We start from the raw sequence: 24,370 nt of genomic DNA on the forward strand, positions 1-24,370 counted from the left end.
TCAGGGTTTGAGTAGCCAGGAAGGTGTCCAATAGAAAATGGAAACAGTCAGGGCCATGTTGTCAGGGATCCCTGTTGCTCTTACTTTGAGTCTCAGGCCTGAAAAAGTTCACCTGTACAGCCAGCCATTAACCTGGGAGGTGCTGGGGTGGGGAGAGATTGGGAGTAGTGCAGTGTTGTTTGTGGGTGGTAGAGGTGAAGTGAAATGTTGTGGCAACCCTTATTTTGCCTTGTGCTATGCCTAGATAATTCTGTGAAACCATATGAATTGGTTGAAGTCCATGGATTTTCTATGCAAAGTTCATTGATGACTCTTTCTAAATTATTTTTTCCCCTTATTTGAATATGCTTCAGGAGGGGTCTGGGGTGCAGGTTATGCTGCCAACCACCATTTTGAGCTGGCAAAATGGGTTTTGGTTTGGTTTTTGGCAGTGGAGTTAGCTGGATAGAGCAGATGCGGGGTGGGGACAGGAAAATAGGTAGAGGGCATATGCCCTCCATGGTATGGGCTTGAAAAGGGTCACTAGTTGGGGCTTTAGCATGACATAGGCCAATTGCACTGCCAAAGCAGCTGCCATTTTGAAAATGTATATGAGGGGGCCAAACAGACAATGGGGGCAGAGTAAGGGAGGCCTCGAGGCCAGTTGTTGGAGACTCGTAAAGGTTGCTAGCTCACATCAGCCTAAAATGGCTGTGGCTATGGGGCATGCAGAACAGAAGCTAGCACAGAGCAGGTTAGCAAAGTAATAACAATACATTGTAAAGGTAGATAGATACATACCGAGGTTCCCTTGAGAAGATCTGCCTCCTCAGTCCCAGCCTGGTTTCAGGTTGGGAATTGGGGTTGGTTGCTGCTCAGCAGGAATCGGGCTCACCTTCTACATGGCCACCATCAGAGTCCTGAGTCCCAAAGAGATCCTGGTTTTCCGGGCACAGCTCTTCACTGGCCTCCTCATGTTCATCCTCTGATAAGTCTTGCTGTTTGTCCATGGGAGTGGGGGAGAGAGAGAGCGGGCATCAGGGTCCACAACCTTCCTGGGTTGGGTGGTCATGTAATTGATCAAAATCCAGTCCAACTCCTCAAAAAACGGAGAGATCACATTTCCACTCCCAGACTTTTTCCTGGCATCTGTGACTTGAATGTAAATCCTGAGCTGTTCGTTCTTTATCCCGAACGGTTCGTTATCCCAATTGTGGCCCCTCATGGACATCTGCCCTAGCAATGTCTCCAAAAAGTTCTTTATTCCATGGGCTGGCCACAAGAGCTTCCTGTACTGATGCTTCTCCCCAAGTGGAAATGAGATCCAGGGTCTCAGCATGGCTCCAAGCAGCTGCTCAAGGCATGTAGGACTTCTGGAGTAACATTACAGCAACACTGATGTACTTTAATTCAGGAGAAAATGGGCAAATTATGGCCCCGTGCCTGTTTTTAAATTGGGGAGAGGACACCTCGTCATCATGACACCAGAGCAGTGGAGGGCAGGCAGGTAAACAGGCAAGGCAGATCAGTCATTGCCTGCAGAACTGTTTGGGTTAGTTGCTGGGGGACTGCCAAAGTAGCGGGCAGCAATTTTACGTGCACGCAAACAATAAACTAAACTAACTTAAATAATGCAGCAACTGAGTCCTCAGAATTTAGTGCACACAAAAAAATTAATTGAGATTTCCTATAGCAACATTAACTCAGGCACATTAAAGATTATAGGCGAGATTCATAGCTGGTGTAATTTTATTAAAGTCAGTGGAGTTACACCAGGGTTTAATGTGATCATGTACATGTAGATAGCAAGATATATAAAGGTATGACTTATAAAATACAGCATAGGCTGTAGTCCAAAATCCTACACATGCACAGTGTGACAGTTAGTATTTCCACCGTGACTGTGTCTTTTTTGAATTGACTGATTTGTGTGTGTGTATTTAATACCTTTAAACGTGACCGTGCCTTACCTTCAACTTTTGCACTGAACTGCAGATGTAGTTGAACACCTGCAGTGCTTTGTAGTATTGAAAGTCTGTACCATTTCTGAAATCAGACGCTACATTGCAGCATTTTATGTTGTTATCTTATGTGGAATGTGGACTCACTACTGGATCTGGTTTGACTTGTTTAGTCCTAGTTGAGACAAAGGTGGAAGGTAGGGATAGAATATCTGATTTAAGTGCGGTGGGGTGGGAGGGTTTAAGTCACCAAAAATTAAATCAAAGAAACTGGAGTGAATGAAGCCTGTTTTATTTTTCAGCGCAATTTAATTCCCCATCACCACCACCTCCAGTTCCAGCCATAGGATCACTAGAGGCTAGGAAAGAAACAGGACAGAACAGGATCTATTTGGTGATGTGGTCTGGACCAGCTAGTGCCCTGCTAAGAGGCCGTCAGAAGATTGATAGCTGTGTGTAAAACTAAACGAAGAGTTGGAGCAGCAAGAGCTGTACAGTAGTAGCAAAGGATCAGTAAAGTGATTCCTGTGTGAATCATCTCCTTGTATCTGCAAGTTCTTGGCAGCAGTTCCTAAGACAGCTTAAATAATGTGTTTGTGTTCTACAAGCAGTTCAAAGCTATTGAGCTAAGTAGTTGCTGAGGCCGTATGTTTAGCAAATTTGTCAATCAGCTCAGGGAACTATAAGTAAATGGGGCTTTATTACAAAAGGTTTATTGCTCTTTGCAACTGTGTGGGAGTTTACATAATTTTCTAAGCAGCCCTTTTATCTCTAAGTGCAGCAATGATTAAAATGTACTTCTGGAGTGCAGTAAGTTTGAAAGCAGTCGTGATATAAAGGTAGGTCCTGAACGTTTATTCAGTGGCTAAGAATGTTCTTAAATTCTGTCCTAAGATCCAATAAACAAATCATATTTTTTGGCCGTAGAGTGTTGTTTGCAAAAAGGGAGGGTGAGGGAACGGGCAGCCTTTACAAGCAGGGCTGCTACTTTACCTTCCCTGCCGCATCTTCCCAGCTCCATGATGATCTTTTTAGACTGGCATCGAGATAGAATCTGACCATTGTGGCAGTCCAAGTCATGGCTCAGCTGTGCGAGGTACTGAGCACTCTGATCCCGATCCCAAAAACACTTATGCATGTGCTTGACTTTAAGCATGCAAGCAGTTCTGCTGGAGTTAATGGGATCCTTTAAAGCTAAGCATCTGCTTAAGTGCTTTGCTGGAACATGGTCAAGCTCTTAGTGTGGACCTCAGTGCATCTTGCTGCTACGTTGGTTATAGTAAAAAAAAAAATGCCTTATGAATGAATGTGTTATGTCATTATGGAATGACAGCTGTTCCACAGTTAAGGTTGCAACTCATTTTCTGTTACAAGCCAGATTTATTTTTATTTATCTGATTGTTTGTTTGTTACTCCTTTTCTCCACACCTTAAGTTATATTGGCCTTAGTTTGGCCATGGTAGTGACACCTGGAGAAAATCAAACTACTGTATGTTATCCATTCTTCCAAAAAGGTTCATCTCTCCAGTGACCACAAAAACTACAACAGGGGTTCTCAAACTTCACTGCACCGCGACCCCCTTCTGATAATAAAAATTACTACAGGACCCCAGCGTGGGGCACTGAAGCCTGAGCCCGCCCGAGGCCCGCTGACCAGGGAGGAGAGGGGGCAAAGCTGAAGCCCAAGGGCTTCAGCCCCAGGCAGGGGGCCTGTAACCTGAGTCCCAAGACACAGGGCTGAAACCCAGGGGTCAGCATCACGATGTTGCACGACGGACACTTGACAAAATTACAATACTTAGTGACAGACATTGGGGGGGGTTATGTCATTCAGTCATTCAACGTTTATTGAAAAATTACCACGGACCTCAACATTTTTACCACGGACACGTTGCCGACCCCTGCTGAAACCCTCAGGCTTTGGCCTTGGGTGGTGGGGCTCAGGCTTTGTCTTTGGCCCTGGGCCCCAGCAAGTCTAAGCCAGCCCTGGCAACCCCATTAAAATGGGGTTGTGACCCACTTTGGGGTCCTGACCCACTGTTTGAGAAGAGCAAATGTCTGTGTGGTGATGAGGCATCCAGCACTTTATCTTATGAGACACAAGTATATAGGAAAAAGCAACAGAGAGTTCTGTGGCACCTTTAAGACTAACAGATGTATTGGAGCATAAGCTTTCGTGGGTGAATGCCCACTTCATCGGATGCCAGTTACATAATTGATGTTCTGTGATGCACATTTTCAGTACTAAACCAGCAAGGAAAGAAAGATAGGAGGTTTGGTTTCGTTTTGGTTTTGGTTTGGGGATTTTATATTAATGTGGATTTTGCTACCACTCCATACAATGTGATTCAGAAGGAAGAATATAATTCTTCTTTCTTTACTGCATTATTTAAAATCAATGAAATGTAACATACAGCATTGAAGGTAATTTCTCCATTACATTTCTTCTATGCTTAGTTATAAATTTAGTTGGTCACTGAAAACAAAGCTGTTCATAAAATTAAAATCTGATGCTATTAGCTAGAGGGAATGGCATTTTCTTTTCAGGCTTAAAGCTTCCCTTTCACAAATACTTCACTGTACATGAACATAATAATGGCCATACTGGGTTAAACCAATAGTCCATCTATCCCAGTATCCTGTCTTCCGACAGTGGCCAATGCCAGATGCTTCAGAGGGAATGAACAGAACAGAACAATCATCAAGTGATCCATCCTCTATCCACTCCCGGCTTCTTGCAGTCAGAGGCTAGGGACACTCAACATGGGGTTGCATCCCCGACCATCTTGGCTAAAAGCCATTGTTGGACCTATTCTCCATTCACTTATCTAGTTCTTTTTTGAACCCTGTTATAGTTTTAGCCTTTACAAAATCCCCTGGCAACAAGTTCCAAAGATTGACTGTTCATTATGTGAAGAAATACTTCCTTTTGTTTGTTTTAAACATGCCGCCTATTAATTTAATTTACTTGGGTCACCTCTGGTTCTTGTGTTATGAGGAGGAGTAAATAACACTTCCTTATTTACTTTCTCTACACCAGTCAAGATTTTATAGACCTCTATCATATCCCCCTTTAGTCGTCTCTTTTCCAATCTGAAAAGCCATTTCATTCCCTAATCATTTTTGTTGCCCTTCTCTGTACCTTTCCCAATTCTAACATATCTTTTTAAAGACGGGATGACCAGCACTGCACATAGAATTCAAGATGGGGGTATATAATGGATTTAGAGACAATGTAATATTTTTGTCTTTTCTATCCTTTTCCTAATGGTTCCTAACATTCTGTTAGCATTTTGGATTGCCTCTGCACATTGAGCGGGTGTTTTCAGAGATCTATCCACAATGACTCCAAGATCTCTTTCTTGAGTGATAACAGCCAGTTTAGACCCCTTCATTTTGTATGTGCAGTTGGGATTATGTTTTCCAATGAGTATTTCTTTGCATTCTTCAAGGTGTGTCCCTACATTTGCTCCACTGTAGGTTGTCTGCGTCCCTGCACTGCTAATTGGAGAATTTTGGTAGCAGTATCTGTTCGGTCTGTGCATGCATTGCCCCCTTCCCATGCTTTGCCACGAGGCTAACCAATGCTGTGTGGTTGAACCCTCCTCAGTTTCTGCTCAACCGCCTCAGCTAGAAATGGAGCTTTAGCTGTCTGTTAGTGGATCATTAACATCTTCAGTTTTTTTAATTTTAGCTACCTTTTTGGAGCTTCCCTTTTCTTTACTCCTTTATCTTTTATTACCAGAAAAAAACAAAAACAAAACCCAAACTTTATTTTAGACTTCTTTTTTCTGGGGCCCCTCTGGACAGGGTATGTCCATTTAACGGGGCTTCAAGAAGTGTCTCAGTTGCAAGTGCGTCTGCTGTCTGGGGGAGAACCACATACCACAAAAGTGTGGTTTGTGCCAACAACTGTGAAGCCCAGATCCAGAAAGAATAGAGAACTGAGACTCAAGCTTCTCCAAATGGAGGCAGCCTTTCAACCACCCTCAGCTGCGCCAAGACCCCACACAGCGGGAAACCTCACCGCAACCTTCTACTTCTAAGGGAGGTGAGCCCAAAAAGTACACCCACGAGCCACTCATGCAAGGCCTATAAGAAAAGGGCCATGAGTCCCCAAAGCGAGCCCCGACCAAGCCAAAAGCAATCTCCGGTTCATTCGGTATCTTGGTACCGATGACACTGAAACCGTTCAAGTCTGGCTAACTGATAGGTCTCAAAATTTAACTTTAAATGTGGAATTGTCATTGAGTGGGTGTGTTTTCAGTGGGGTCATGCAGGGACTGGTTCTTGGCCCTATGCTATTTAACTTTTTAATCAATGACCTGGTTGAAAAAAACATAAAATCATCACTGATAAAGTTTGCAGATGACAAAAAAAAATTGAGGGTGGTAAATAATAAAGAGGACAGGTCACTGATTCAGAAAGATCTGTATCGCTTGATAAATTGGGCGCAATCAAACAATATGTATTTTAATACAGCAACATGTAAACGTATACATAATACGAACAAAGAATGTAGGCCATACTTACAGGATGGAAGACTCTATCCTGAGAAGTAGTGACTCCGCAAAAGATCTGGGGGTTGTGGTGGATAATTATTTGAATGTCAGCTCCCATTGGGTTGCTGTGGCCAAATTCTGGGATGCATAAACAGGAAATCTCGAGTAAGAGTAAAGAGATTATTTTGTCTCTCTTTTGGCACTGGTGCGACCACTGCTCGAATATTGTGTCCAGTTCTGGTGCCCACAATTCAAGAGGGACGTTGATAAAGTGAAGGGGGTTCATAGAAGAGCCACAAGAATGATTAAAGACTTAGAAAACATGCCTTATCATGATAGACTCAAGGAGCTCCATCTATTTAGCTTAACAAAGAGAAGATTATGGGGTGACTTGATTGTGGTTTATAAAAACCTACATTGAGAACAAATATTTAATAATGAGCTCGTCAGTCTACCAGAGAAAGGTATATGATCCAATGGCTGGAAGTAGAAGCCAGACAAATTCAGACTGGTAATAAGGTGTAAATTTTTAACAATGAGAGTAATTAACTATTGGAACAATTTATCAAGGGTCGTGACTCATGATGGATTCTTCCTCACTGATAATTTTTAAATCAAGATTGGATGTTTCTAAAAGATCTGCCCTAGGAATTATTTTGGCCTGTATTATGTAGGAGGTCAGACTAGATCATCACAAAGGTCCCTTCTGGCCTTGGAATCTATAAGAATTATTTTAAATTGGAATTTTTACTACTGATTTCAAAATGCCTGCCATACCAGAATTTGCCCATTGTCTACATGCTTTTACGGAGTTATGTTTATACTGTTTGTAAAACAATGGATTCATAAAAGATATATCTTTTGAATAGTACTATTTTGAGAGAAAGTTTCCTATGAGGAAGAGATAGTTTTAGGGCTAAAATACATGACATGGAACCAGGAAATGTGGGTTCTGTTTCCAGCTCTGCCACTGACTTTGTTACCTTGAGCAAATTACATCAACTCTCAGTGCATTAATTTCCTAATCTGTAATAATAATACGGGGTTATTAACTCTTGCCTCACAAAGCTATTGTGAGACATTTCATCAACGTGGGTAAAGTTGTGGTGGAGCTCCTCAGGGGGTAGACACCATAGAAATTTAAAGTACGTTATTTATAAATGACATACCTCCAGAAGGTCTCAAGCTTGCTATGGAAAGTTGGCTTTTACTTTTTGTATGCGGACATAAGAAATTGGTGCATTGGCCCATCTTAATGTACTTTTTCTTGATAGCATTTTAACAAATATACTTTTCTTCTACGCTTATGTAACATTTCTCATCCAAATTAACTTCAATGTTTAAAGTAAAAAAAAAAAATCTGTGGCAATACTTTGAAGAAGAGCTGTGAAAGCAATATGAAGTAGTCTCATTAAGCACACCTGACCTGCCTCCTTTCTTGTCTCTAGCTGTCAGAAATGACAGGAACAAAAAGAAGAAAGAGCCTTCAAAGCAAGAGTTTACTGAAAACTATGAAATGACAGCAGAGTTGGATGATCTCACTGAGAAAATTCGAAAAGCTCACCAGGAAACCTTCCCCTCTCTCTGCCAGCTGGGGAAATACACTACGGTAAGTGCTCTTTGTAAAGAACACACTCGGAAAGGTACACAGGTGACGGTAGTGTGGGAATGGTTATGTTAGACATTTTCTAAAAATTATACTAAAGTAGATCAATTTCTTGAATCTCGTGCCTGCTTCCAGAGCTGACATGGCTTTCGGTGATGCTGTTCTACGGTCTGTACTGAATCCATAGTTGAGGTACTGCTTGGGAATGGGTAAAATGGAGCACCCATATGGACACTACTTAAAGAAGAAGGAGAAGTTACTTACTTTGTACAGTAACTGGAGTTCTTTGAGATGTGTGTTCCTAAGGATTCTCTACTACCCGCCCTCCTTCCCCTGTGCCTCAGAGTCTTCTTTTTGGACTTTCGTGGTTGAGAAGGAAATGAAGCACCAGTGGGTCTCCCCTCATAATATACCCTCACAACAGAGCACGAGGTTATCTAGGGCGCATGGACACTGCAAATAAAATCTACAATCAAGAGTGCACAGGCAAGTGCCCATCCTGATGTGTGATATGCATCTCAAAGAACTCCAGTTACTGTACAAGGTAAGGGAGGAGCAGGCAAACTTTTTGGCCTGAGGGCCACGTCGGGTTTCCAAAATTGTCTGGAGGGCCGGTTAGGGGAGGCTGTATCTCCCCAAAGAGCCAGGCGTGGCCCGGCCCCCACCCCTTATCTGACCCCCCCGCTTCTCGCCCCCTGACGGCCCCCCCGGGACTGAGGCTGCGGGGGAACAACGGGGGAGGGGCTGGGGGCTACCCTCCCGGGCCAGGAGCTCAGGGGCCAGGGAGGAGGTCCTGTGGGCCAAATGTGGCCTGCGGGCCGTAGTTTGCCCACCTCTGAGGTAAGGGATCTCTTTTTTTAGAAAACATATCCAATCTTAATTTAAAAGATGGAAAGATTAAAGTATTGACCTAGCAAATAAATGGATGTATAGTCCATGGGACTACTTGCATTCATAAAGTTAAGCACATGCATATGTTTTTGCGAGAAGTGTCTTAATTGTTAATTCCTTCACAAGGCTACAAACCATGTTTGAGCTCCAGAAGACTAGAGCCTCATGGGTGAGGTGCTCTTAAACATTACTGGATTATAGCTACAAATCTTGCTTAATCCCAATCCCAAAACTGGTGAAGATTAGCTATTGGGACCAGGAGGAATACAGATGTTATGTTCTCCATTTTAATTCATAAATAAACCAAATTCCAAAATGCCGTTTGTAATTTAGGCTACCGCCCCCACATCCCCAAATAGTTTATACAGCATATACAATTCTATGTAGAAAGGTTAAGAGGTAGATTTCATCCCTCAGAATTTTCCTGTGTACATCTATATGTAGTGTGTGTTAGTAAATGGATAAGAGACTGCAGCACATACAGATGGCAGTGAAGAAACACATATCAAACTTCTCAAATGCAGTAGTTAAAGATATGCTCGATATGCATAAGGTCACCGTGAAAGTCATAGGAACATAGGAATTTCTGTACTGGAACTGAACTGTGCTCTATCTAATCCAGTGGTTTGTCACTAACAGTGGCAAGTACCAGATGTTCAAGGAAGGTGAAAAATACCCTGCAGCAGGCACTGCGTAAGACTGAGCATGCGTTCTCGCTTGTTTGACCATGAGATCAGAGACAGCTTAAATGGACAAAGGGGCTGGATAGATGTTGTGATACTTGTGCTGAAGTGCTGTGCAGCCAAGATCGAGGGATTGACCCTGGGTCTGTGCATGAGAAGCTCTGTCCTGTAGTGCTTTGTCTGACTGGAAATTTTTCAATTATTCAAACCTTAATCGAGGAAAATTGGTGTTGACTGACTTACTATGTGCAGTATACTTTTTTTTTTTTTTACTAGATGTGGGGGCAGTCAGGTTAAAGCTCTTAGATCCCTGTTTATCAGATCTCAAAATTAAATTGCAAGAAAGCAAGTGTAAACATTGTGACCTTAAATGCACAGGGTTGAAAAACAAGAAAAAAGTAATATTTTCACAAACCTTTTACACATTTGATTTTGAGAACAGCATAAAATTGTTTGCCCTGGAAAAAGCTTATACGGCTACGTGCTTCTCTGGCGGTATCTCCTTACTCCTGCTCGTGATAGACTTAGTCAAAACAATCAATGCAGGCATGCCGTTAAATAACAGGAATTACTGAAGTGGCCAAGCACGTTCAACTCTCCTGGGACCTTGCACTGCGCTGGGCTGTAAACTTGATAACAGCCAGCTGGTGACATAATTGGAAGTTCTTAACTTCAGGCATCAAGATTGTGGGATTTGTGGGGAGGCTTTTCAGTGAATCTCCTGTGTTAGGTTCCTACCAAAAAAAAAAAAAAAACCGTTGAGACTTAACTCATCTTAAACGAAATGGCATATAAATAGACTCGCAGTTCAGTAAAAATAAGGCCATTTCTGAAAGATAAGTGTGGAAAACATTTCTGGGCTTAGGGGGAAACCACTTTTTGTCCATGTCAGAGCTGATCATATGTCCACAGCTGGAATGCATGTCCTCAGACAGGAATGCATTCCAGAGTTTTATGCTCAGAGACTGTGTGGCAAACAAACTGTATCCATCTGATATGAATATGTTATTGTGTTAGCTTTATGTTAGGCTCATACAGTAGCTCTATTGTACTGGTATTTTGTGTGGCTAATGTGTTATCAAAACATAAACAGGGGCCGCTATATTTTTGCATTGTAAGTTGGATGCTAAGGTATAATTATATTATTTTTTTGTTCTTGGAACAATATAAATATAGGTGCCATATCTGAGAACATTGTTCATTCAGTGCTGCCTGTAATGCGGCTGCTACCGCATCCCACCCCAATGGTGTCCCCTAGCATGAGGCGCCACTGAGTCAGACAGCGGGGTTGAATGCCAGCAAGGATTTCAGAGTCCTAGCTGGGAGTGCTAGGGTGACCAGATGTCCCAATTTTTGGGTCTTTTTCTTATATATGTTCCTATTACCCCCCATCCCTGTCCTGATTTTTCACATTTTCTGCCTGGTCACCCTAGGGAGTGCCTTCCTGAGCTGAGTAACCCAGTGAAGCTGGACCTAGTTTGACTTAAAGACTTGATCTGATCATTCCTCATGGGAGGCTAAGACAAGTGGTTGCTGATGTGGAGTCAGAACAGAGAACTCTGGAGGCATAGGAGCAACCCGTTTGCCTGGTTTTGTAATGCTTATGGCATTCACTGACTGTTTAGCTCAGCGATTCTCAAACGTCATTGCACTGTGACCCCTTTTGACAACAAAAATTACAGAACACTCCATGCCACAGGGGGGTCTGCAAAAAAAGCGAAGTTGCTCGGGCTTCGGCAGGGCCGGCGTTAGACTCCCTGGGGGCCAGAGCAGAAAGCTCAAGCCCGAACCCGGGCCCTGCCATCTGGCGTCGGCTTCAGCCCTGTGAGACAGGACTTGGGCTTCGGCTTTCTGCCCTGGGCCCCATCAAGTCTAATGCTGGGCTGAATGAAGAGAATGTGGCTAGCAACTCTGCTAGTTTATGGTGCTTGGGTTGAATAAGAGTCTTGTTCATTAACACTCTTTCCCCTCTCCTCACCTCCCTCCCCCCCCCCCCCCCCGCCACCTCAAGAGAGCTATTTTGGCTTAACCAGGATCGTATGGCCCTGCAACTTCAGAAAAAGTTCAGTCTCTAAGCCATAGATACATAAAAACTGATTGAATACCACTTTAATACCACTACTGTCTTCAGGTTCACAGACAGCTTCACCCCTATATCTGAATTGTAGACTGTTTAAATCACTGATCTGACTACGCTCTGGTTATCAGCTTAGCGTTTTAGATGGCAATCTGTTTTATGAACCCATCATTACTATGTCATGCCCCTGCCTATATCTTAACAGTTAGACCCACAAGCACTGGGTTTGGGCTTTCACAGCTGCTTGCCCCTGATTATAGATCTTGGGGATCAGAATGATCACAAACCTCACTGTTCCGAACAAAATGCAATCTCACTTCTTTAGCTTAGTACTTTTCTAATGCCAAAGTTTTAAAAAGTTCTTACCTTACTGGGATGAAAGGGAGAAATTGAAGAGTCGTGTATTCGTTAGAATTTGTCAGATGCTCATGCCATGTTGATTAATTAATTTGCAGGGTTTGGTAATACAATAAGCTGTCCTTTATGAGGCACATGAAATTGAAATATGGAAATCAGAGAAGTGCTAAGAAATTAGAAATAAACCATAATTTAAAAAATTATGAGGCCAAAGAAAGCTAGAAGTGCATAACGTTTTTTATTCCACTTTATTGCTGGTAACAATATATTGCAGACAGACGATTACCTAGTCATGCTTTTATTGGGGGCCTTATTTATCATTTAGTAGAACAGTGAATCTAGACATCTTGTGAAAGACCGTTTTGCTACCACGTGCAGTGTGCGGATTGGTTCTGTAAACTGCTTCACAATTTAAGAAAACAACAACAACCCTAGAGATGTTTAATAAACATATTGAAATAAAGTGTACAACTGCTCAGACCTCGTGAGCTTACTGGCCTGGAACTTTTGAAAGAGGAAACTCTGTTCCATTGGTAGGATTCTTTTACATTTTTAATAGCACTGTGTTTGACACCGATTTTGGTATTTTTTGTTTTTAACAAGAGCAAAAGGCTCTAGAATCTGTAACAGCAGAAGACAGAAGAACAAAATGGCTAAGACCAAAAAAGTACTGCAGAGGGATGCAACCCTAGGAAATCTATCTAAGCATTTGGAGTGCAAATATCAGAATATATACCAGCAGATCAAGGGACGTGATCATTCCCCTCTATTTGACATTGGTGAGGCCGCACCTGGAGTACTGTGTCCAGTTTTGGGCCCCACACTACAAGAAGGATGTGGAAAAATTGGGAAGAGTCCAGCAGAGGGCAACAAAAATGATTAGGGGACTGGAGCACATGACTTATGAGGAGAGGCTGAGGGAACTGGGATTGTTTAGTCTGCAGAAGAGAAGAATGAGGGGAGATTTGATAGCTGCTTTGAAAGGGGGTTCCAAAGAGGATGGATCTAGGCTGTTCTCAGTGGTACCAGATGACAGAACAAGGAGTAATGGTCTCAAGTTGCAGTGGGGGAAGTTTAGGTTGGATATTAGGAAAAACTTTTTCACTAGGAGGGTGGTGAAGCACTGGAATGGTTTACCTAGGGAGGTGGTGAAATCTCCTTCCTTAGAGGTTTTTAAGGTCAGACTTGACAAAGCCCTGGCTGGGATGATTTAGTTGGGGATTGGTCCTGCTTGAGCAGGGGGTTGGACTAGATGACCTCCTGAGGTCCCTTCCAACCCTGATATTCTATGATTCTAATATTCTTATTTATTCTTGAGCTCTGCAAGGAGCAGTTTATTTAGGAACCCAAGACTTTTTATACTAGGTATTCTGTGCTGGAGGAAATATATTTTCCCCTTTTAAAAATTGTGTTTTGTGAAAAATAAGTTTTAGAAAATTTTATATCCATCCCTTCTATAAGGTGTCCCCATTGCTAACAATTACAACGAGAAGAAAAAAGAGTCTACTTACAATAATTGAAGAATAATTCTTTCATATTAAATTCCCCAGGTCATTTGAATTAACAGGTACATTTGCTGGGCAAGTGTAGCTCTTTTAATGATGAGAACCAGCAAGCTGTTTAAAGATAATGGATTTCAAAAGTCCATCATAAATAGATCTGTTTTATTACTGTCATCCAGCTAAGAGAAAGTGCCTTAGTACTGTAATTTCTCTAGAGATGTCATACTTTATAATATAATTGAGTGTAACTATGCTTCTTATCCCTTGAGACTGATATTATTTGTAAGTCTACAGCTGTGTTACAGCTAGCCTCAAGATAAAGGGAGAAATTTAACAGAAAATACTCTGTGGACCCTGCTTCAGGTTGTCCCAAACAACGCTTTACTAGCCGAGAGCGTAAAAATAGGCATCCTTCTGGTATTTTGTTCTTTGTAGCTGTTCTACTTTAAAGTTACATGACTACTGTTCTGTACTGTTACAGAGATAATATATTAATACACCTCTACCCCGATATAACGCTGTCCTCAGGAGCCAAGAAATCTTACCGCGTTATAGGTGAAACCGTGTTATATCGAACTTGCTTTGATCCGCCGGAGTGTGCAGCCCTGCCTCCCTGGAGCACTGCTTTACCGCTTTATATCCGAATTTGTGTTATATCGGGTTGCATTATATTGGGGTAGAGGTGTATATCATGACACTGGCATTCAGCAAAGGTATTTGCTGAATTCCTTGATCACCACAGTTGCATTAGAATTAGAGCATTGCTGCTTTTGCTAAGGAAAGATAGCCAGTATCCTTGATTAAACCACAGTGGTACCTATGAGCCTTGTTCCATTTGTAAAGTGGCTTTTAAAGACAGTAGGGATTCCAGCACAGGGTGCGTATTTTCCTGAATATATTGTTCTGTATTGTTATGTGGCGATAGAGTGGATTGCAATGGAAAATAAAAGTAATTGAAAAAATGGGATCAATTTATGGGGCAAAAATGACTATTTAATTGGATTTCATAGCATGGTTGGACTTTGCCACCGATAAAGATGTCACTAGTGAGCATTAAGTATTGTTCCGCCATATGTGCACTAGTATGGGATTACGGGAAGCACAGTCCTTAAACCTATGCATGGACTGCTCTTGGAAAAGGCACCCAAAAAACATGCTTCTCCAAAACTCCCCATGTTTGAAGTTTTTTCACTGCATGGATAGAGAAGATCTCCAAGCATTGCTAATCGATTTCTGTTTCCAACAGGCATTTTATTAACCCCATGTTTTATTGTTCAGCCTCTATATTGATGATGTAGAATCAATTTTATGTAGGACTGCTGCAAAAAACATAGCTGTTTTCAATGAGACTTATCACTGTATTCATTACCAAATAAAATGTTAAAAGGTTTCCATTTGCAGCATTTGGAAAATAATGCATTAGCAATTTTAGATCCAATGCCTATGAATCTGGCAACTAGTATAATTAAACACCAAATTATTGTGTTTTATTAACTACCTCTTCTCTTCAGTTTGCATAATAGGGAGTTAGATTTACATTTTGTTAAGACTGCTATGCATTACTTTTAATAGACAACACGTCAAACTTCCCTTTGCCAGAAGTGTAGCATGATAAAATAACCTTATATGAGACTGATGAAGATTTTGTTCACACTTGCTGGTTTCATGCAACGTCTTTTTTTCCAGATGGATACCCTATTGTAAAATGATTTCCTGCTTTAGGGTCTGCTTTGTGTAGCTCTATCCTATGCCATCTTTCTATGAACTGGATAAACTGCTTATTAAATTTAATTACAGCCTGAATGACTGCACATCTTGATCTTATTTTTCCCCTGATGTACTGTATTTCACCAAGGTCCTTGAGGATGAAATAAAATAAATCTGAAGGATGCATACTCAGTAGCTGCAAGAAATAATTCAAAGGGCATTACAGTGACTGTTAACCCATTACTTTTGGTCCATTTTGAAGGGAATTATTTATGTTTAGAGTTATAGAGACATTTCCTCTTGTCTTCTCTTGTGTCATTAAAAAATCAAGCTGATTTTAATAGCTCCGCAGGATAGATTTTAAATAGAAACGATGGGGTATTGTTTCTGTCTTTTTGAAAAGAGAGCACATTTAAACATAGAGATGACTGTTAGAGGTATGGATTCATGTAAATGTTACAGACTTGATTCTCCACTCCAACTCAGTTTTAGGGGTGGGAGGAGATTAGCCTCCTTTTAAAACTGTGAAAACATAAACTCCATCACTTCAACATGGATCTTGCAAGGAGACATCTTAATCCAAAGTCCATCTGTGTGTTTATATATAGGCACAACTAGTGAGGGAATACGTTTTTTTAGAATGTCTTCATAATACCCGAAGTTTGATAGGCAAATATGTTGTAAAATACTGAACTCTGTACTCTCAAATGAATGTACTACCTTCAACAATTGTGCATAGTGCTTTCATAGTCAGAGGGAGAGTTGTAGCATTATGTAAAGAATTACTCTTCAATTCATGAGGGACGGTATTTTGAGAGAGCTGTAAAACTTTCATAGAGCCACAGAGAGATAAATTAAGTAGAACCAATTTTCTAAGACCTTAAGTATGTGAAACTCTGTTCCAAAATGTTTTGCTGCTTTTTCCAGATGAGGAGCCAATATTCAAGATCCACTGTTCATTTTATTTTCAGAGGTTCAAATGTAAATTGTCTGTCTCAATGCACTCATTATATAATGACAGGGAAGAATGATGATAGTGGCATTTGGAAATGTTTAAGTTCATTTGTATTCTGCGTACAGATGGCCTCTGTAATCATAAGTAACAGAAACATTCAAAGAATTTTTAGGAGACTAATCCAAGTTTAAAAACAGCAGCATCACAACAGCAAACTTTGCAGAAAATGCCTGGAATGCTAATAGAAAGCACTTCTAGTAGAAATACTGAGTTATTATTTTACTAGCAAATCAGTCACTTCACTGAACAGGAGATTGCTGATTTATGATGTCTTCTCTTCTTTCCAGAACTCTAGCGCAGACCATCGGGTTCGACTGGACCTTGGGCTTTGGGACAAATTCAGTGAACTTGCTACAAAGTGCATTATTAAAATAGTGGAATTTGCAAAACGATTGCCTGGCTTTACAAGTTTGACCATTGCAGACCAGATCACCCTGCTTAAAGCAGCCTGCCTGGACATCTTGGTATGTATCTGTACCTTACAATCTATTGTTGCATTACAGATGTATTTTATACTGCACTGTGTTGCAGAAATCATCAGTGAGATAGAAACAGGTTTTGTGCCAGTTCTACTGGTGTACATGAATCAATGGGATAGTTAGTGTAACTGAGAGCAGAGATTAGTGCGTACATACAGATATATTACTTAGGATGTTCTTTATTCTTACCCTTTTAGAAACCTATATCACCAGTAACGTGACAAAGGATATGTGAGAGAAGAGAAGGGAAAATAAAGGTTACCCCTTAAAAGCATGGGATCTGTCCTCAGGCTCTGTTGATTTTAGCCTGGCTACATGAAGAGCAGAATTTGGCCATATGTATCTACTCGAATGTGTTTAAATAGTGGTGAAAACAATTTGCACCCCCCCCATTGTTAATGAGAAAGTGAGGTTTCATTATGAACACTACACTTATGGGTCTACATAGAGGATGCCTAGAAAGACAGTTCACCATATAATAGCCTTGGGATGGCTTTTACCTCTGATGCCATGGATGTGATGAAAGAGTACAATGATGATGATAAATCTTTAGATCAAGATTTTCCCAAGTTGTAATGATGGAATCTGCTGAACCTAAAGGTGGAGGCAGGTGCAGAGCCAACCCTTAAATGCACCATATGTCAATACAAAAAACTTCTGGTGGTGCTAAAATTCACTATAGAGAAGTACTTTCAAATTAACACCATTAAATTTTAGCAAAATGCCAAGTTTAATTTTAAAATCAAATGTGAGAGAGTATACTCAAGAGCAGGGAACTGGACCAATAGAACTTTGAGGTTTGACTTCTGATTCTGCAGCCGATATTCACTTTGTCTGTTCGGGCAAGTCACTTAACCTCCCCCACCTCAGTTTCCCCATCTGACAAACGGGGGTAACAACACTGACCTAATGTTCTTCAACAGAGTGCAGTGAGGATGAATTATTTGTTTGCAGAGAGCTCAGAGATCCTCAGATGAAAGGTGCTCTAGAAATGCACATGAACTATTATTAATCACTATAGTAATTTATAACAAAACTGAAATTGCGCCAAGAACAAAATGTGTTTGGGGAAAAATAATGATCTTCTCATCTGGGTTTCTGATGAGCAGAACTATTCCTGTCTTTAGTAAACCCCAAAGTGTATGCAATGCCTCCGTGGGCCTGAAAAGCCTTCTGTTGGATGTCTATACCTCTACCCCGATATAACGCGACCCAATATAACACAAATTCAGATATAACGCGGTAAAGCAGTGCTCCGGAGGGGGCGGGGCTGCGCACTCTAGCGGATCAAAGCAAGTTCGATATAGCACGGTTTCACCTATACTGCGGTAAGATTTTTTGGCTCCCAAGGACAGCGGTCTATCGAGGTAGAGGTGTATTTTGTTTGGCCTCAGCCAGGAGTTTATCCTAGAAAATTTTCAGTTAAAGTAATTAATCATGGAATCTCTAGAAATGCACAACTTCAAATGAAATCATATTGAGGGGAATATTAACTGCTCTGACCTTTTCTTCTTGTTTTGTCAAAAGCCGTTTTGAAGGATCTCTAATAGGTGACATTGATCTATGGGAGAAACGGAGAGAGAGGAGATTCTCTGGCCTATAAAAAAGAGCAAGTTGAGGTTTCCCTACAGTTTCCAAGCTTCACCTCTCATTGGCCCCTTGCTTATAGGCTTTCATTCATACTGGACTGTCTCATCATTATTGTGTGTGGTCTCTCCACAAGGCAGAACCATTTATTCCCAATTGCATGCCTGTCGTTGTTAGCACTGTTATGATAAGACCCAGCTAAGTTCTTCTTACACCAGAAGGCATACAGTAATTTATAAAGGATGACATGTCTCAAGCGTATTCTGCCTGAGTTATGGGTAGAGAATTGATTTATAATTGTGAAGTTGAAGTGACAAATGGTTAATATATTGCTGCCAGAACGGTATGGGAAGAGTATACGTATCTTAATTCTTCACCCCTGAATCTTAGCTCTTAAGATGCCTCCTTTCTATTTGGGGCCTGTCGTTCCATAGGAATGCTCCTCAGCTGTAATTCTGATTGGTTCAGATCCAAATGTTAACTCTCTCTCAGCACTGAATGCTAGCTTAGCTTCGAGGATATGCTCTATCTCTATTTTGTGTGCCTCTCTAATGGCTATACTAGTTGCACATATTCCTTAGCTGTAGGTTATTAACATTTTAAAAAATGTGAGATGTAGACTTCATAGCTGGTGCTTTATCTTAAATTTTCAAATACCCCTAGCTTACGGTCAAAGAGACTGAGTGAAAATGTATTTGGTAGATTTTACAAAAACATAAGTGGTCTTTATCTTAGTAATAGCAAAATGATTGATGTTTAACTCTGCAAGTACATAGCAAAGACTGATTCTTGAGAAAGTGATGCATCATATCACAGGAAATATGGCAACTTTCAAGCCACACTTCAAAAGTTTATCAAAGCACGACCCTCCTCATTATCTGCCCATCTTTCCTCTGCTCCTCTCAAAAAAGGAAAGAGTCAAAACTCAACGCGAGTTACAGCAAAAAACTTAAATTACCAATAAAGGGAAAAAACCCTGAAATTTGTCAAAAAATAAGCTCAGGCTTCTATATAGTGGAGAGACATAACTTTTTCCTTTGACATTTATGCAGATTTTATGTGACTATTTTATGTGCTGCTTAAAAAGAAGAAAAAGACAATTACCATAACAACCACAGAATCATGTGGCACATCTTCTGTCTGTGAAATGCCCAGCACATGAACTAAACCTGCGCTACCTGAATAGGAATGCAATGCCATATTTTTATTTAAGTTAAATGTCAGTAATTTTAGCAATGTATTAATAATGTATGTTTTTTCCCTGCAGTAATCCATTTCCCCTAATTATAAGGATGTATTTCAAACCCTTTATTTGATTTTACATTAGTACACAGAATGCACACGCTATACACAAATGCTGCACATACCTATGCATGCTTCACACATACCACACATACGACATGAACATTGCACTTACATGTACACACCACACAGTGCCTATATGTGCATATTGCCGAGATCATAATGCGCACACACACTGAATATGCACCACATATGTATTGCTCCCACACATACATACCACATACACATTCACAACTATTTCTTTCCTTGTTTTGTGAACAGGGGGAAATGAATCTTGGTGGTGATCTAAGGGAATGGTGCATGCTGAAGGCAGCTGGAGTGAATGCCTGATGTGTCAATGCCTCTCATGACACCATTTTTGTTCCTGCCTTGGGAACTCAGCAAACGGTGTTTATTGTTACTTGTCTAATGTGGACATGGGATGAGAGCATGTTTTCACAGCTGGAATATACCTACATTCTAATGGGGGGACATATAGCTTTGAAATATTTGCGCTAATCTGGTCAGCTAAAACAATAAAGGTTTTGTAGGGTGCTCAACACAAACTCAGATCCGATAAGAAACAGAATTTCAGGTGTTGTGAATGTACTCTCCTCCTCTTTGCCATGTCTAGAAGCCACTCCTCCACAATTGTATTCCTCCACTTTTCTGCTGCTTTTGACAATATAGACCATCCACTTGGTCTCTTCCTGGGGCTTCTCTGATTTGTATATTTCCTGGCTCTTCTCTTACCTTCCCAGGTGCTCTTTCCCAGTTGCTTTTGATGGATTCTCCTCTTTCTCCATCCCCCTCTCCCAGTTGGGGTTCCATCTGCTGTCTGCCCTGGGCCCATGTCTTTTTTCCCTGTTCACTTGTGCTCCTGATGACTTCCCTCTTTCTCTCTCATGGGTCTCTAGTCTCACCTCCCTATTAAGGAGTGTAGAATCTGTTATTATTTATGTGCGGACAGTGTGCGTCTCATTCAGTCTCTTACTCCCTGCCACATCTTTCTGTCTTCCCTGTATCACTTCTTGGATTCCCCACTGCTTCCACAGACGAAACATATCAAAAACATATCCTCACCACTTTCTGCGTGATGTTTTCCCAGCCTGGTGAATGGGCTATTTTTTGCTCCTCTCTGTACAGCTAGACTGACTGACTCCCCTATCTGGAGCAGGCTGCCCTAAACACACCAGTCATCCTTCTACATTCAGTTCAGCAGGATATGATGTGTTTTTTCCTGCACCAATGGTGGTGTGCCCTCCCAGGGGAGGGAGGGAGGAAGAGCCTGATTTGTGGCATTGGATTCCCCAATCTGAGGTGAAGTTGTTCAACTTCTCCTGTCACTAGCCTCTGAAAAATTTATTTTATGGGAAAGCAGAACAGTATTGCCCTCTATATTCTCATGTAAGTGCAAATAATTATGTGTGTGGATACACACAGTAGTAATGAGCCAAGGAGTCCTTCCCAGGCAGCTCCACCTCTGAACAGACAAGGATGGGCTGCCTGGGCATATGGAAGTTTCCTTGAAGTTTCTGCCATTTACTAAAGTCTATATGCCCCTCTGCTTGTAGAGAGTTTGTGAACTGTGCAGGAGTGTTTGTCCGGCTGCTCTCTGGCTCTACAGGATATATATACCCTGCAGGCCTCAAGAGCCATGGATACTGGAACACACCAGATCTGGGAAGCCTGCAGAGCTTTTTAACTGCAGGGCCAGAAGGATGCTTGGCCCTGGAAAAATTCCCTTCAGTTCTGTGGAACTTTCAGGAGTGCAGGATTAGCCTGGACTGTCTTGTCATGTGGGGCCACCTCTCTCCACAATGGAAATTCATCCACCACCCTGTCCTGGCGAGTAGGGGATGCTGCCACTTCTCTGCTTGGGTCACTAGGCAGGAGGAGATTAGAAGCAATGGGCTCACAATCTGCACTGTCCTGCTGTTGCTAATCCTCTTCCTCTGGGCTGGGGGCTTCCTCTTCCCTAACCCTACACTGATTCTTGTTTTGAGGCAGGCTGGGACCTCCTGTTATTCTTTGGGTACACCAGGGAAAAGGGGTTTCCTAGTCCATCACCTTGCTGCCACTGCTGCCTCCATGTTGGATGGACCAGGAAGAAAGGGACCACCGCTAGACTCTGATTTTCTTCCTCCCTCTCCTGCTGCCGCTCTTTAGGTTGCCTTACCACAGCCACCAACCAAGCAGTTAGGCCCCTGTGGGAGCCTCATCACCAGCCCCTGTGGGGCTGCTGTGGTTCCTTTCCTGAGCAGACTCGTACCCAAGCAGCACATGTAGGTGGTGTCATTAGGAATGGAGCTGTGGAGGTCAGGAACTCACATTTTTTTTTACCTGCCTAGGGTCTCAGTTTGCCTTAGTTCAGCCCTGCTAACATGAGTCATGCCCAGGATTCTTGTAGAGTTTATAAATTGTCAGAGGCCTTGTGGGCTTTGTATGGTAACTAACTACCACTGTGAACTCTTAAAATCCAGTTTGACTATGGCTATGAACTTCATAAACTCCATCCAGTGTGGGTTGTGGAATTCTTTTCAACTCAGAAAAATTGTAGTGAATAATACCAACCTCTGGAGAACAGTTAGAGGCATCTGTCCTCATTGAGAATGTCATAATTTAAGCCAAATCTGAAGCCAAAACTTGTAAAGATTAAAATGCTACTAAAAATAAAAATAATTCAGAAGACTTTGCGGAAGTGATTGCTTCTTATTTTACAAGTCGCCATATCTGGATTTCTTCTCTGTTTGTCTATCAATGAACAGAAAAATTCTCCTGTGGCAAGGGAGCAAACGTAAGTAATTCCACACAAATTGGTTTAATATTGGCAAAGTCAGTAGAGAAAAGGTTTGTTGAAAAATTGGTCACAGCCTTAATAATGGAGAGATTACTGTCACTTCATAGTTCTATCTATTGTTGTCTGTAGGTGAGAAGGAAAGTTCAGTCTGTCTTCATTCCTTTGGTACAAGAAGTAAGAATTTCTCAACTCTAATCCCTAAAATTATCATTCTTATTTTGGGTGTTGTAAAAACCCATGCAGTGACACAAAGGCGGCATTTTTGTGTGCAAAATAATAGGTGCAAACTGACAATTATGTGGACATGCCACTGCTGGATTTTAGTGAGAGCACCTGCTGTGGCTTCTGTTTCTGGGAAGTCGAACTATCAAACCAGTTAAAAAAAGTGAAAATATTTTTGAAGTAAAGTCAAGACTGCCTTTATAAATCTGTTTAAAAGACACTGCTTTACAGTAGTGAGAGCTTTGTAAATTTAGCTTCCTGGATGTGTTCCTTTTCCTTTTGTGTAACATGTTTTTTTTGCTATTTGTTCTTCTTAAAACAAAGGACGCTTTAATCATGCATAAGAACTTTATTTATGGCTGCAAGTGGCATTTAACTGCAGTGTGACAATTAAAACACTTGGCTTCACTACGGAATCGAAACAATATTAAAGATGTTAGGGGTGGATCTTTCTAGACAGTGATTCAGTTTAAAACAAAAATATCACTGTATCTGTCTCTATTCAATGTACTGACATTCCCCGTGTGTTCTTCAATGAATCTTAGCTTGATATTTACTTGACAAGGAGTCTGCTTAAGAAAGGGCTTAATAATGATTATGTAAGGCCATTATGTTTTTCTGTTCTGCATGACGGGAACAAGTGCTACACAGTTCAAAATGTTTTAACTGACCTGTTCCATGGTTTAACCATAAGGTGGTATGGAAGGAGGCACTTGAAAGAAATCTGCGAACTGATTGCTCCAGTCAAGTTCAGGTGCAATGCAGAAGAGAGACATCCAAGCTTCTGCTGTGCCAGTGTTTTAATGCCCCTTCTCTGTCACATGGTCAACAGCACCGCTGACAAAGGCATCTCCATAGCCGTGCCATGCTGGCAAAAATTGGATTCATAATGCTCAACTGATGCAGCTCCCTGGCACCTATGATGGAAGCTGTAATGTAGACAATGTTCAAGTATTTTTAGCACCATGTCATTCAACCCCACTCTGAGTCCCACCCGTATGCATTATTGAGGCAGAATGGTGGTGGTGGGGTGAATGGTACTAGAATAAAGGGCTCTACACTTGGGCTATGGCTTAACTTTGCAAATTATCTTGCAACTTCAAATTAAAAAGAACTGAAATCTGAGAATTGCCGGTCAGAAAGTTGAAAATCTGACCGGCATTGGCTACTGTCATATTGGGATACAACTGTTGTCACTATGGTTCTCATAGCGAAGGAGTTATACCCCTAGATGTTTTATAGAAGGAAGCTCAGTGTTCCCAAATAGCACCAGCAGAGGAGTACACTAGATAACTTTGATAGGGTTTCTCCAGCTCTGAGTTCCATGATAGAAGGAGCAAAGCAAATTACACTCTTCACAACAAACAGCATGCTCTGCTAAGCGATAGATGTGTTTGTTTTCTCTACAGTCCATTGGGTTAAGGTGTATAGAAATTCTTGCTCCTTCAGCAGTTCATTTTATCTCTTCTTTTATTATAAATTTTTAAAAAACGATTTAAGAAAACAAATCATTGACAAAAAAGCTGCAGGAAACTGTGGGGTCCCTAAAGTGCAACACATGGTACACCTCTACCCCGATATAACATGAATTCAGATATAACGCGGTAAAGCCGTGCTCCGGGGGGCGGGGCTGCACACTCCGGCGGATCAAAGCAAGTTCAATATAACGTGGTAAGATTTTTTGGCTCCCAAGGACAGTGTTATATTGAGGTAGAAGTGTA

The 24,370-nt window shown here is 41.4% G+C and overlaps 1 protein-coding gene across 8 annotated transcripts in view; it reads left to right on the forward strand.

The window, feature by feature from the left end:
* The window catches only part of RARB (retinoic acid receptor beta), a 485,822-nt gene that overhangs the window by 448,547 nt on the left and 12,905 nt on the right, over positions 1-24,370 (forward strand). For 5 of the 8 annotated variants that reach the window (XM_065583499.1, XM_042840255.2, XM_024107365.3 and 2 more), the window contains 2 exons: positions 7,891-8,051; positions 16,568-16,744. In XM_065583499.1, coding sequence (XP_065439571.1) covers positions 7,891-8,051; positions 16,568-16,744 — 338 coding nt within the window. The remainder of the gene's footprint in view (positions 1-7,890; positions 8,052-16,567; positions 16,745-24,370) is intronic. The other 3 variants (XM_065583500.1, XM_065583501.1, XM_042840263.2) reach the window with 1 other exon arrangement.

The sequence above is a fragment of the Chrysemys picta genome, chromosome 2 (genome assembly GCF_011386835.1).
Source record: "Chrysemys picta bellii isolate R12L10 chromosome 2, ASM1138683v2, whole genome shotgun sequence".
Classification (NCBI taxonomy): Eukaryota; Metazoa; Chordata; order Testudines; family Emydidae; genus Chrysemys; species Chrysemys picta.